General features: G+C 38.6%; 2 protein-coding genes across 4 annotated transcripts; one reads left to right on the top strand and one right to left on the bottom strand.

Moving 5' to 3' along the window:
- The first annotated feature begins 1,083 nt into the window (after positions 1-1,083).
- Positions 1,084-3,954, top strand: LOC112187198 (rac-like GTP-binding protein ARAC1). Its single transcript, XM_024325888.2, has 7 exons — positions 1,084-1,586; positions 2,383-2,470; positions 2,561-2,670; positions 2,864-2,927; positions 3,200-3,264; positions 3,346-3,411; positions 3,502-3,954. The coding sequence occupies exons 1-7, from the start codon at positions 1,488-1,490 to the stop codon at positions 3,601-3,603; spliced, it is 594 nt and encodes a 197-aa protein (XP_024181656.1). The 5' UTR covers positions 1,084-1,487; the 3' UTR covers positions 3,604-3,954.
- A 758-nt stretch (positions 3,955-4,712) lies between these two features.
- On the bottom strand, positions 4,713-13,329 carry LOC112188061 (vacuolar protein sorting-associated protein 35A). Of its 3 annotated transcripts, none has more exons than XM_040514873.1 (22): positions 13,311-13,329; positions 12,039-12,148; positions 11,849-11,945; positions 11,605-11,728; positions 10,845-11,030; positions 10,660-10,747; positions 10,412-10,468; positions 10,226-10,315; positions 9,993-10,115; positions 9,369-9,503; positions 8,169-8,285; positions 7,511-7,750; positions 7,347-7,412; positions 7,089-7,178; positions 6,902-6,991; positions 6,519-6,617; positions 6,316-6,384; positions 6,154-6,234; positions 5,937-6,044; positions 5,752-5,855; positions 5,329-5,442; positions 4,713-5,249 (listed from the first exon to the last, which is right to left on the bottom strand). In XM_040514873.1, exons 2-22 carry the CDS (start codon positions 12,129-12,131, stop codon positions 5,039-5,041), a joined length of 2,382 nt encoding a protein of 793 aa, XP_040370807.1. In that variant the 5' UTR covers positions 12,132-12,148; positions 13,311-13,329; the 3' UTR covers positions 4,713-5,038. The 3 variants fall into 3 exon arrangements, with proteins under 3 accessions (XP_040370807.1, XP_040370808.1, XP_024182850.1); XM_040514874.1 differs by having other exon boundaries at positions 13,315-13,328; XM_024327082.2 differs by lacking the exon at positions 13,311-13,329 and having other exon boundaries at positions 12,039-12,259.
- Positions 13,330-13,853: the final 524 nt, after the last annotated feature.

Below are 13,853 nucleotides of genomic sequence, written 5' to 3'. Positions count from 1 at the left end.
TCTGATGTAAAAGTTTGCTCTGTCTAACAAATTAAACTCTTCAACCTAAGTTCTACAATCTTACCTCTCATACTGCTTGAGTTCGACAAGTCTTCTCGATCGGGCTGATTTTGATTGCCTCGTGGGACATGATGATGAGATTAGCTCAGGGCAACAAAAAAAGGCTATGTAACAACAACCAATGTACGTTCAGAAGACCAATCCAGACATTTTGGTTGCTTGTGAGTCTTGAAGAAAACTTAAAAGAGGGGAAAATGGGATACACTATAGTTGAAATTTCTTTTAAGAAAAGTCCTTTGAAGTGGGGTAGTACTACTAGTACTCTTCCAAATCCATTCCAACCAACCTATGCTTTCTCATCAATGGTGACAGCTGAGGTAGTTGGAGTAGTAGAATTTGCAGGCTTAACCAACCTCATCAACTCCACATATAAGAAATCTCCGTGATTAGATTTAATCATTTCTTCAAGTACAAGCCAGATAAGCTCCAACTACGGAAGGTTGATCCCTGTGGATTTGGTGAGCTCAATCTTTTCAAATCTACTAATCAAATGTTTCAAAACGAGAAAAAAAAAAAAAAAACAATAAAATATAGACACGTGGTGTTATGAGATTCATGTATTTCGAATGTTGATGTTCTAACATCACCCTGAATTCATACGATAAGTAGTTACAATATATACAACAAGACATAAATATATGTAAATTATGAAATTTTAAACACAATAATAATAGAAAACATGTCATCAGTTCATCACCTTGAATTCATTCAAGTAAGTTGACATCATCACGTGTAAATTACGAAATTGCAAACACAAAAATAAAATCGCTCAAATACATACAATGAGTAGGACGAATCAACATTCCTAAATTAGGGAGTCTTATCCTTCAAAATCCACAAAGGAATATATAAGATGATGAAACACCACAAATATTTCATCCCCCCAAGGAGCTAGATCCGGCCCGATCCAACAATAAACCCGGAACTTCCTCGCGAACATCGCGCAGAAAAAAAAAAAAAAAAAAAAAAAAAAGGAAAAGGAGCTGGGGGATATAGAAATAGAAAGAGCCCCAAATTTTTTTTTTGTTGGCGAAGAATCCGTTTCGCTAAAACGAACGCTTCCAGCGGCAAAAAAATTTCGCGGCCAAAAAAAAAAAAGCTCCGAACTTTTTTTTGTTTGTTTCTGTTTCTTTGATCTCCACCTCCTCCAACTCCAACCACATTTCCAATTTAGCTTCCCACAAAATCCCCATCTCTCTTTCTCTCTCTCTCTCTCTCTCTCTCTCTCTCTCTGTTCCAAATTTAGGGTTAGGGTTTCGATCATCGTCTCTGAGATTGGATGCTGGGTTTAGATCGCACAGATGTGTAATTGAAGCAGCGGAAGAAGGAGGAGGAGGAGAGCAAGAAGAAGAAGATCGGGTCCTCAGGTGAAGATCTGGGGCTTGGGTTTCTTTCTATTTTGGGAAAGTGAGAGCCGGAAATCGAAAATGAGCGCGTCCAGGTTCATAAAGTGTGTGACTGTTGGCGACGGAGCTGTGGGCAAGACGTGTCTGCTTATCTCCTACACCAGCAACACCTTCCCCACCGTGAGTTTCAACCCCCATTGCCCTTTTTTTTGCTTCTTCTTCTTTTTGGTTCTTTAATTTTCAGATTTTCTTCGGGTTGTGATACGTGGGAAGGTTTTTAGTGATTAAATTGAGTGAAAGTTTTGTTTGGTTATTTGGAAATGGAAGGAATTTTTGGTAGTTTTTTTTATTGGTGGAATTTAGCTTCCTTTTGAGGTGGCTTCTTGTTTAAGTTGTTGGGTTTCTTTAGCTCGGTTTTGGTAATGACATGAATTGAAATTGCATTTATTTTGACGCATTTTTGTAATGTTTTAATCTTTGTAACGAGGCTCGATTGGTTTAGGCAAAATTTGGGAGAGCATAGTTGAAATTGGATTGAATTTGGTCTAAAGGAATTTTCTTTGGATGGGGAGCTCAGCATCTCCATTTTGAATGCTATGAAGATAGAAATGGTGTGTGTTTTCATTCTTAGTGAGTGTGTTTCATTGAGATCCTGTAGTTTGCGCTGTTGATCTTAATTCATCCATGTTTGTGTTGTATCTGGAATCAAGTTGTTCATAAGAAGTGCAATGTTCTTTTCATGGTTTTCAGTTTTTTTTTTTTTTTTTGCCCTTGTGTTTTCATTTTGCAACATCCATTTCACCTCTTAGACATAGATATTAGATTTTCACACTTTCTGGCTAATTTGTTTGAACTTTCCTAGTTCATGCAACGGTGTTGTGATTGCATATTCTGAAAGTTGAATATGGGGTAAGAGAATGTTTCCCAATGTTGTACTTTTGGTGACTCTTTTCTTTTGCATCTTGGTGGCAAACAGGATTACGTGCCTACTGTTTTCGACAATTTTAGTGCAAACGTGGTTGTCAATGGGAGCACTGTTAACCTTGGGTTGTGGGATACAGCTGGTAAAATGCACTTTAGTTTAGTTGTTTTGTTCTGTATTTTTCCTTCCCCACCCTGATTTTCTAGTCCTGAATTTGTATTATGTGGAACAGGACAGGAGGATTATAATAGATTAAGACCCTTGAGTTATCGTGGGGCTGATGTTTTTATACTGGCATTCTCCTTGATTAGCAAGGCCAGCTATGAAAATGTGTCCAAGAAGGTGAGGATGTTCTCTGTAGTATGATCATTGGTGCTCTCCCTCTATATCCTGAAATTACTCTTTAATTTTTTTCTACACACTGGTACCTCATTCGTAGGAGTAAACAGAATAATGTGCCAATAGATTATGATCATTTTAGCTTTACAATTGATGATCTGCTGATAAATTTCAAATATGTTGATTTCATTTCCAGTGGATCCCGGAATTGAAGCACTATGCGCCTGGTGTTCCAATCATTCTTGTTGGAACCAAACTTGGTAAAGATTTATCTTTTTAAACCATTGCTTTTATGCCAAAAGGTGGATACCAGTGCTTGATCATTGTTTTCACTGTTAGATATGCCTTTTTCAATTGCTGCCATATTGGAAGTATATCTTTCTCTTTACCTTGAGATGGATGCTGGGTTGGGTCCAGTATTTTGTTTTCAAGATTTTTCAATTAATGGTGATTCTAGCCACTGTGTTTAATGATTATCTTTAATCAGGACACTTCTTACTTTCTTTTTTTCATAAAACTTTTAATGAGGCAGATCTGCGGGATGACAAGCAGTTCTTTATTGACCATCCGGGTGCTGTGCCTATTACTACCGCTCAAGTAATGTTCTCGACCTGTGTATTATTTATTTCTGTATTTTGTTTCCCTTTTTATGTGAGATTTATATCTCTGCCTTTCCAGGGAGAGGAGCTCAGGAAGCTAATTGGAGCACCAGCATACATTGAGTGCAGTTCAAAAACACAGCAGGTATTTGAAATCTGGACTTGTAACTGCATTCTGTGAAGGGCTTTTTCATGCCTAGACATCTCATTTACAAATGTGGAATTGTAACTGCAGAATGTGAAAGGGGTGTTCGATGCAGCCATAAGGGTTGTCCTTCAACCTCCCAAGCAGAAGAAAAAGAAAGGGAAAGCGCAGAAGGCATGCTCCATATTGTGATTGGAAATAGATGTAAAGAGATAATGACCATCCATTCTGCCTGTATTCCCCTCCCGTCCCCTTTCTCCCCTAATCTTTTTCCCTTTTGTCATGAAGAAGTTGGAGTCAGTCAGTGGTTCCTGTCCGGCAATACTCTAGATCTCTATGAAGCATCAGGTGGTTTGGTGTTGCATTCTTAGAATTGTTGTGATCTCTTATTGTTGAATTGTATGGTTTCCAACTTTTTCTTAACTGCGGTTTTAATTTCAGTTATGTATTAATAGGCTGGACTCCCAGTTAGGAAAACGACCTTGTTTTGCATGGACACGGTTTATATTTATTACTATTGTTGTGGTTGAAGGCTTGGGTGTATGTATATGGGTCCTTTACCCTTTGTTTTTGGGCCTTGCCTTGTTACAGAGCCTCAAAAGTGTTGTTGGATAGTAGGGGAAGAACGGTAGTAGAGAACTAGAGACTAAAATTTACAGATCACTATGTTATACTGTGGGCTCTCTAAAGAAAACCCAACCCTACAAACGAGAACTTCCAAAATGGGTGAGCTTGTAGATGGGGTTTAGTAATGTTCAAGATTCTAAAGTTTGAAACTCTTCCGTGCCCTAGTAGGATGGGGTCGAAGTGACAAAATTTTACAGGATATTCCGATATTCCCTTAAGCTTGATGCCGATTTTCCTGTGTGGTGAGGGATGTGCATATGGTACCAAGTATTTTGGCTCAAATGGTTTTGAAAACTTGAAGATCAGTATAAGCACTAATTTAATATGATCCTCTTGCCACAGATCGTTAATCGTAAGCGAAGTATGTTGGTCTCATTCAGCTCTACGAGTTTCAACTTTCAACACTATGATTGTCCGGAATATGACACTTCAGCGAAAAAGTTATCAATCTAGTAAGAACAATGGTTCGTGACTTTCGGCTCCAGTGTCCTCTTTGGTAGTGTGTAATGCACCGTTTCAAAGCTTTTAACAGTCTAGCCTAATGAATATGAGTGAAAATACTCATAGAACGAAGACCTCATCGTGGCCTGCCTTCTTTCGAGAATATATCAAGAATGAACAAAACCAAGAGCACGGATGAGTATATTATCCTCCCCAAAAAGGGAAACAACCTCTAGATAAATGACAGTGCCTCTGCTCAGACTCAATTTATTGACCATGTAAGCTTTGTAAACTAACAGACGAAGCTCAGAGTAAAGCTAATTCGATATATCTTGTACATTGTAATAGCACAATCGGCATACAAACTTCCTAGGCAAATGACTGCTTGCACCAGTCAGAAATCTCGTTGGCCCCACTGAACAACATCAGGGGGCAGAGCATGTGTTTGATTCTCTCGACAAAACAAACAGTCAAAAGACTGAAATGAGTTCACAACCTTCGGCAAGTGAAACTTATCTACAGCTCTCAAATTAACATTTGTCATCCAGTCCGTCACAAGTCACACCTTGATTTGCTCATATTTTTCACCAACTGCGCCACCTTTCTGCTTCTGGAATTGAATGTACCGCATCGTGCTGGCAAAGAATGCATTTGTAGCCGACTCTGCTGGGGTTGAGTCACTTTGCATTTCAGTAGTAATCAATTCAATCAGGCTTTGTACAGAAGCAACAGTTATCTGTGGGTTGCCCTTCTCAAAGAAATAAAGGTACCTGAAACATAATAACGTCAGACCCTACTCTTTCATAGAAAAGTTGAGCTTTGGTGTACAATCAGGTTGGGAACTATTACTTGTTCAGTATTTCAACGAAGAGTGTCGCTGAACCAGTGCTACCACGGGTTGCGTTGGCCATCTGCTGGGCAGCGTTTGCAATCCTTAAAGCTCTCTTTAGGCAAATCAGTACCCTGCATAGAAGTTTGTATAAAGAACGTTAACAACAAAAACAATAAGGAAACTAAAAGAAAACTCTAAATCCCTAAAATACTCCTAAAACAACTACAATTGCCGAAACACCATTTTCTTAAATTTACACACATTTTCTTAAATTTACACACAATCATACTTGAAATAAGAACATAAAAGTTCAGAAAGCTTAACTTCCGGTGACATGGGAAATTAAGAAAAATGCCTTGCAGTCATCAAAAGTTAAGTACAATGGGCATAAGCATGACTAATACTTATAATTACAAAAGTTATACGCATGATAATCTCACCTTTCCCCATCCTTCATGTTCTCCTGATCATCAACCCAGAAAAGATGCGAGCAAGCATAGACAGCTCGGCACTGATCAGGCTTCTTTAAAAGCTTTGCCGAATACTGCTCAAATTCAAGCCAGTAAGTAGCTAATAGAAAGGACAGAAAGCCCGTAAACTCATAAAGTAATGAAAATAGGATTACCCCTGTGGCTTTGTGAGTTAAAGTATCTCTGTTCTCAACACCAAATACATGCATCCTCTGGAGAGTCCCAATTATCAAATGAATTGCAGTCACCTGTGCTTTCGAATCCTATACAGCCAATGCATGCAAACAAGAAATTTAGACGGAATGGAGTCCAACAAGTGTTGTTATAATACAGTAACAAACCAAAAAGATAGTTTCCAAAGGCGAAACTTACTGAAATTTCTTCTTCATAGAGAATATATGCTTGGGTGAAGAATTCGTACGCAACAGGTTCTAAATCACAGTCATTTGCAGCCTAATCAAAACCATCGGCATTTAATCAGGGAGAACATAAGCAAGGTATTCCATTTATTTATAAACTGAAATCTCAATATACCTCAGCACATTGCAAGTACAGCCGTAAAGCTAGCTCAGGAGCTGGCACATTCAACAGAGCCTCAATAGTCTGTAACAATAAGCCAGAAGAATTACAAGACAGCTTAGAAATATCAAAGTCTATGCTCAGACATAATATAAAACGCTATCCTTATTTTCACTAACAATTCACCTGAGGTTCTCACCAAAAAAAAAAAAAATTACCTGAGACAAGAGCTGAAAAATTTTCTTTGGTGTAGTTGACGCTTCTTCTCCAAAAGGATTTTCTTTATCTTCATGTCCTCCTTGCAATTGTCTGACCAACTGCACATTCAGGATAAATACCCAACACAGATTAAGACTTTGAAGAATTCCATTAATTACATGAAGAATAGATCCGAGAAAAGAAGAGAAGAAAAAGGAGAGAGGAGTGGGGGGGGCGCATAAAGGCCATCCTCCTTTTATTTGGTACAAGCTCCAATGCTTTTGAAAGAATTCTATGAGCAATCCACAAATTTTTTACAGGACAGAACTTTGACTATACAATGCTACAACAAATAACTATATGATGCTCAACTGTTTCACAATATGGGTAGATGGAAACAAACCTTTAGAGAATTAAAGACTAGGGGAGGGACAGTAAAGGGTAGGCGCTTTGGTCCTCCAGACATGATGTGCTTCCGCACAGTACCTATGATCTGCAATTATGGACAACATCAAAACCTGAACTGATGCTCTCATAAAATATGATTCAAGGATGACTCAAATAAATTTTATATTTGACGGATCAGGTACCTTAAACATCTCTTCTGGATCTTCATTGTGGAACATTTGAATAAGTCTCGCAACAGAATTCTGCTCCTCCTTGAAATCATCTTCATCAACCTAGAGTTGAAAGGAAAGACATATTTACCCGATTGTATTAATAACACAATAAAAAATTGGATAACTTTAGATTACACTAAGAAGCAACAAGCACATGTTTGTAGAAGCCTAAAAAACGTATTTTATATCATTAGCAAATGCATGATCAGCAACATATTGATAAATCACCTCATCATGAAGAGTCCCATCCAAATCCTCGATAAGTCCTTTTATTAATTCAAACAATGCCTCGACCTATAAAAACAACAAAGAATCAATATAGAAAGAGAGCGGCATTTCATGGTATTGAGAAGCAAACTGAGAGGAAAGGAAAAACAATGAGTAACACATACCTTCTCAGCAGTTAATATATGAGTTGTATTTTTCATAATGCTTTGTATTATAACAGTTGCCATGACTTTATTTGTTCCAGTATCAAGGAATTCCATGACACGGGGATAATTTGTAAGCTTCAAAGCAGTCACAATATCATTATATTTCTCCAATGGAGCACTTAAAAGTGCAACAACTTGTTTTGTTGCCCTGCTGTCTTCAATTTTTCCTTTTCCGGAGAGCTTCTTAACAAATGACCCCTGGAGAGTAAGAAAAATAGAACAAATTTACATCTGTGCTGAGCGCTGACCATTCTTATTCAACGTCTAAAAGTATCCGATGATAAACAACCTATTGATCAATATGTACAATAACCTGAAAAGAGACCTGTATCTACCAGCACCAGGAAACTCGATTACGAGAACTAAATCTAGTATATCACACAGAGGGAAAGCAAGGGTTCATCCTTACAAAAGGAAACTCTACAATCAGTGTTGGCTAGTTGCAGCTATGGCGTATGAGTGTATGACAATCAAAATTATAGTTACCATCTATAGTTGGCTATTTGTATGGCTGTGAAAGACATTATTTTCAGCTTTAACTAAATGGCACCAAAACAAGGATGGTGTGTACATATGAGTACAACACAGAAACAAGCACTACATAAAGGGAACATACCAACACTTGATCAGCATAATCAAGTCGATCCGGATGCACATGGAGAGTAAATTTAAGAAGGGATGAGTACAAAGTAACAACACCAATTACAGGCATGTCAACGTGCGCTTCAATCACCTGCGATATCAAAAAAGAGAGAACATTATCGATGGGTAGATATTTAATAATGTCACAAGATATGAATAAAAGATTATATTGAAACAGAGGAAATGGTGAAATGTGACTAATCCAAGGATACAACCAAGTACCAGAGAGAAAGATCAACTCATTGAGATCCAAACATGTAAAGGAAAACAACAACTTCAAACTCCCATGAAGAAAAATCAAGGTGCATGACTAGGCATGTGCATCATCAAAATCCATAACACACAACAGTTGACATTGAGTGGTTCAAATTTCAGATTCCTTTAATGTAATTTGGTTTCAGATTTGATTAAGTAATATCGGATATTAATTTGATTTAAATTGGAAGCTGATCAGGAACTACGTAATTCAATTTGATAAAGATTTGTTATTAGTGCTTATTGACCCCTATAAACACATCCTACTGCAACTCTTTGGAGACAAACTTGGATTATAGAAGATTGAGACTCTGATCCCTCTTGTTCCTCTTCCTCTACCTTTCACCCTCTTTACTTCTCTTTTCCAAGAAGAACCAACATCAATTCACTACACCACTTACGGTAACCCATCAATCATTGTCTAGGAATCCAGGCCAAACTAAGTCAACCAGGTTCCAGTCCACCCGACTTTCATTGTAAGTAAGTCCAACTATGTTGGGTTCAGGTCGCAAATCAGTTGACCAAGCTTTGACTTCGATTGAAATCCAAGTGAGATTTGCTGAGTTCGCATTAAGTTTTCTTCAATAAATAAAAGTCTGCTTAATTTATCTGTCTAGTTAATATCATCACATTGCATATTACTATGAATGTATCCTAAGAAATTTATTGTTATAAATGTGTGGAGGGATTTGTTTCATCACGTGAAGCTCTAATCCTTAATATTCTATCAAAATATTGTTTCAACAAGAACCATACTAGAAGACACTAGGTTTATGACTAAGCCCAAAGAATATTCATTGATGCAACTTCTCAAATATCATTTAGCCTTTAAAACCCATTAACTATTGTTTACCCATAGTAAAACCCTACTCTGCGCTACCCAAAAATTGATTGCCAATTTATCAAATGCAAGATTTACCTTTCCAATCGCATTGCTCAGTTTAGAAAAAGCTTCTACTTGTAAGAACTCGGGCAACACTTCTATGCTTGAGGCAGCATAGTTGGAAAGCCTTTCCATTAACTGGGATAGCACTGTCTTGATATCAACAGATGGCTGCATAACAAAAATTCACATAATGTAAAAGAAAAAAAAGTAATAGTAATAGTTAAATCAAAAGAAAATGATGGTTGTTACAAAATCACAAAATTTACGTAATGGGACAACATTCTTAAGCAAAATCAATATGCAGACAAAATATTTTCCAAGTGTACACCCGTTGAAGTTCATCGAATTTAATCCTGACATGAACTTAGTTTATTTGAAACAGATGAATATAACACTCTTTGAATACATTCTGGGAGATGAAATATTCTATCTCTTTTCCTATGAAATTCTATATGTTTAGCCATGTTCTTCAAATAAGCCAGCATGTCATAACACCGACCTCTGGTGGAGTAACATAAATTCCAAGACCAAACAAATGACAAACTTCAGTGGCAAAAGATCTATGCAAATTACCCATGAATGCAAGCAAGATGAAAGTGTAAAATGCAATACAGTAACATTAATTATAATGAAGTCTGTCCTTATGATGTTAGTTACCTGAAGTTGGGGGCAAGCACCCAACAATATATCAAGAGTTTGCAAGTGGTACTCATCAGGAAAGACTTGAATAATGCAATCCATCAAATAAAACTGTGCCAGCTCATCTTTACAATTGACAACCTGTTAAAAAAATCAAGGTGATGAATCCAACTTTTACGGTAGGCAGGTAATCACACATCATAAGCACTAAAAAACAAATAATAAGATAGAGACAAAGACATCAATCAGACCTGCTCCAGGACTCTGGGAAGCACGGTCTCTTTGTACAAATCCAGATCAACACCTTCTATCTGACTGAGAACATGCAGGTTTTTACCAACCTAAAGGGACAAGAGAGAAGCCTTCGGTAAGTGTACACTGTATACGTGCACAATATTTTGCAGTGAAATCAACCAGTTATCAGTTAGTGACATTACAAGATCACGTAGCTCGCTCCTTTCTTTCTCCCGTTTCTCCTTTTCCCTAGCAGGCCCCTGCAGACCACAAAGGTCGAGAGCAAGCCTCAACTCAGGATCAGCTAAGAGTATGAATGATTCACAAGCACTACAACACCTGCATGACCAGAAATCATGCCCTCATGACATATTTTACCTTCAAGACATGCAAGCATTGTGGTACCCATGCATGTCTAAACCTGAGAGCGATCACAGAAGTATCAACCAACCTGATGTTGCATCCGCACCCAAAGCTTGTTCATCTCAGTGAAGTTTTGGAGAACAAACTCAACAGCATCCCTGACAGTATCCGCATCCCTGCACAAGTCAAGGAGTATCAGCAAATCAAGTCCATCACATTCATGTTACCTAACACACTAACAAGCTAACTATAATGAGTATCAGATTTCCTTACCCTTCATACTCCGACCCAATATCAGGCAACTTATCCCTACTGACTTGAGAAAGGTAACTCCTTAAAAAGAGCCCACGTACAGGATTCTGAATGCCACGTGACATTTCCACAAGATCTTTCAGGACATCCTTAGCAGGAGCTTCCTTAGATTTGATGTAAACAGATCCTACTGTACACAGAAGATATCTGACAGATAACATGAAATTCAGATATAAGACCAATGCTAAAGCTACTTTTTTCTTTCTTTCTCTTATCAACGCTATGACTTGTTAGTTACAATAAAACTCAGTTACTATTCACCCACTTATTTTCTCCCATTCTATTTATCCCGCTGTCTAAGTTCCATCACCACAGTAACTTTCCATCTACTTGCTTACTATAGATGTGTCCATTACAGTCAAAGAAAAACAGAGAAATGGCAACCGTCACAAATCAACCAACTCCTGCAGAACTAAACTACATAGAGATCGATAACCGATAAAACAATCAATGGTACTTCCTGTTTAAAAGTCATGGGTCATATTTATAACTTACAAGCATCACTACTAGCCGGTTTTCAACTTGTATCATATTAACCGAACTTCAAACTATCAGAAATACAGTATGTGAAGAAATAAGATCAGAATATCAATATAGTGAGGCCGAGAGAGTTAACTGAACTACAACCAATTAGCCTCTTATCGAAATAAGTTAAACAAATGATAAATGTGCAACTGAAGATTAACATGTAAGTAAAGGCTTTTACAAAATTGAGACTTACAATCTGGGCAATATGTTGCCAGCATGCTGCACAAGCTCATACAGATCAATAATAGAGCAACCGCGCCGAGCCTCCTCCTTGAAGAACATCTCCAATTTCCTCAATTCATCAAACGCACGCATATCTGACGCATCATCATCATAGAAAACCACACAAATCAGATGAGCACACACATTATGCAACACGAAGCAGAAACAGTTTGCTTAATCTCACTAGATCGACGATGAGGAAGAGTGAAACTTACAAAGCTCGTAGTATTTGTGAGGCGAAAGCTTGGAGGTGCGGAGCTCCGACAGCATCTGAGCCGAGTACTTGAGAGCGTCCCTGAGATTGTTGGAGTCCTGAAGAGAAAGAAATTAGGGTTTGTGAGGCGAGAGAAACGAGGTGTGGAATTTGAGAGGTAAGAGAATTGAGAAGGTTTGGTGGGAGTTTACCAGAGCGCGATGCATGTAGAAGGCATTCTGTTGGAGGCCGGCGATTCCGGCGGCCAGGTACTTCTCTTCGTCTTCAACTCCGTCGGAGATCATCGTCTTCTTTCTTTCTCGGTCTCGGTCTGGGTCTGGGTCACTCTCTCTCCTCTGTCACCGCGAGGTTGCGTTTTGGAGTATTTGACCAGTCTGGGTTTTGGCCCCAACCGCACTTCTTTTTGGACTCTGCAATTTGGCTCCCGACCCGGTCACTTTCTTTATCCGGGTCGCTAAATGCCCATTTGGGTTTTCATCTCCTACTCAAATACTATAGCTAAAGGCATTGTTTCGTTCCCCCTTCACCGAAAGGAAAGTAATTTTTTGGTCTTTTTCGTGGGAATTCCTTTCTAAGAACTTTCAATTCTGATTGTGTAGGGGGCTTCTCCTACCTTCTCCTCAAAAAAAAAAAACTTTCAATTTTGATGTTTGGTAACATAAGAAAAGTTATAAGGAAAGTTGTTAAAATGTTTGTAACTAATGCAACAAAATATTGTGTTGTGAGTAATACATGCAAGGAAAGAATGGGGAATTGATTTCTTTGGGGTTTGGAATGAACCACTTTCCCCCTTATTTTCCTTTCCTTCATAAAAGTATTTCCTTTATTTTCTTTTTGTATCCCAATTCCTAAACACAAGAAATGAACAAGTTTTATTTCCTGATACTTATTTTCTGCTAATCAAACGTGACCTTAAAGTTTCTGTAATTTATACCCTAATTCACTATATTCTTGATATATAGTACTCCATGTCCATTTCTGCAGCAAGTTACGTTTTATACATTTTCTCTAATTCAAATCATTTAGATATTAAAAATAAGAATTATTAATATAATTTTGAGGAGAATTATTAATATAAAGTTAGATTACAACATATAACTGGTGATTGTTCAATTCAAAATAATAGTAAAAATGAAATTAATGAATATGGTTCTCACTACGGTTGCATCTATGTTAAATTATTATTTTTAAGGGTCCTTGACCACCAGCCCCAAAATAGGCTAATTTTAGCCCACTTACACCATCAACAAAAAACTGTTCTCACTAACCCAAAAACAGATTAAAAAGACGATTTTACCCACTAAAAATTAAAAAATTACACAATAGCAGCACTACATCTCCTCTCTGTCTCCACGATAAGCACAGCTCTCCTAAAACTGTTTCATTCTCTCTCTCTCTCTCTCTCTCTCTCTCTCTCTCTCTCTCTCTCTCTCTCTCTCTCTCTCTCTCTCTCTCTCTCTCTCTCTCTCTCTCTCTCTCTCTCCCTCGGATTCCGAACCCGATGCGTCCGAGCCCGGTGAGCTCCACGACGGAGGCTCCGGTGAGTACTCCATCATCGATGGCGCTGCAGGCTGTCGTTATCAAGTCCGGCACGACGAGGAATCGGAGAGAGATCCACCACTCACCGGATCCTTCATGGGCGGAAGACGACGTCGATTGCATACGACGAAGAAGCTCCGGTTGTGGCGTTTGCTTCCGAGTCGGAGAGGAACTGGATTAATGCTAGAGCGGCAGCCGGAGTTCGAGTCCGAGTCCGGGTCGGGTCCGGAGTTCAAGCTGGAGTTCGGTGCCCTCTCTCTGAGTTCGACACTCTTCCTCTGTCAACGACGTCGTTCTTCTGTCTCTCTTCCCCGATCTCCACCTCCGGTCTTTCTCTCTCTCTGATCTCTAACTCCGGCGCGGCGTCGAAACAGGATTTAGGTCGAGGAGATGAGCAGGATCGGTCCACGTCGTCGGAAGTCCGGTGGTGGACTAGTGGTTGTCGTCGAAACACGGGCAGAAGCACA

Source organism: Rosa chinensis, chromosome 2 (genome assembly GCF_002994745.2).
Source record: "Rosa chinensis cultivar Old Blush chromosome 2, RchiOBHm-V2, whole genome shotgun sequence".
In the NCBI taxonomy this organism is placed as follows: Eukaryota; Viridiplantae; Streptophyta; class Magnoliopsida; order Rosales; family Rosaceae; genus Rosa; species Rosa chinensis.
The sequence above is the reverse complement of the archived record's forward strand: the minus strand, read 5'-3'. Positions and strand labels throughout refer to the sequence as shown.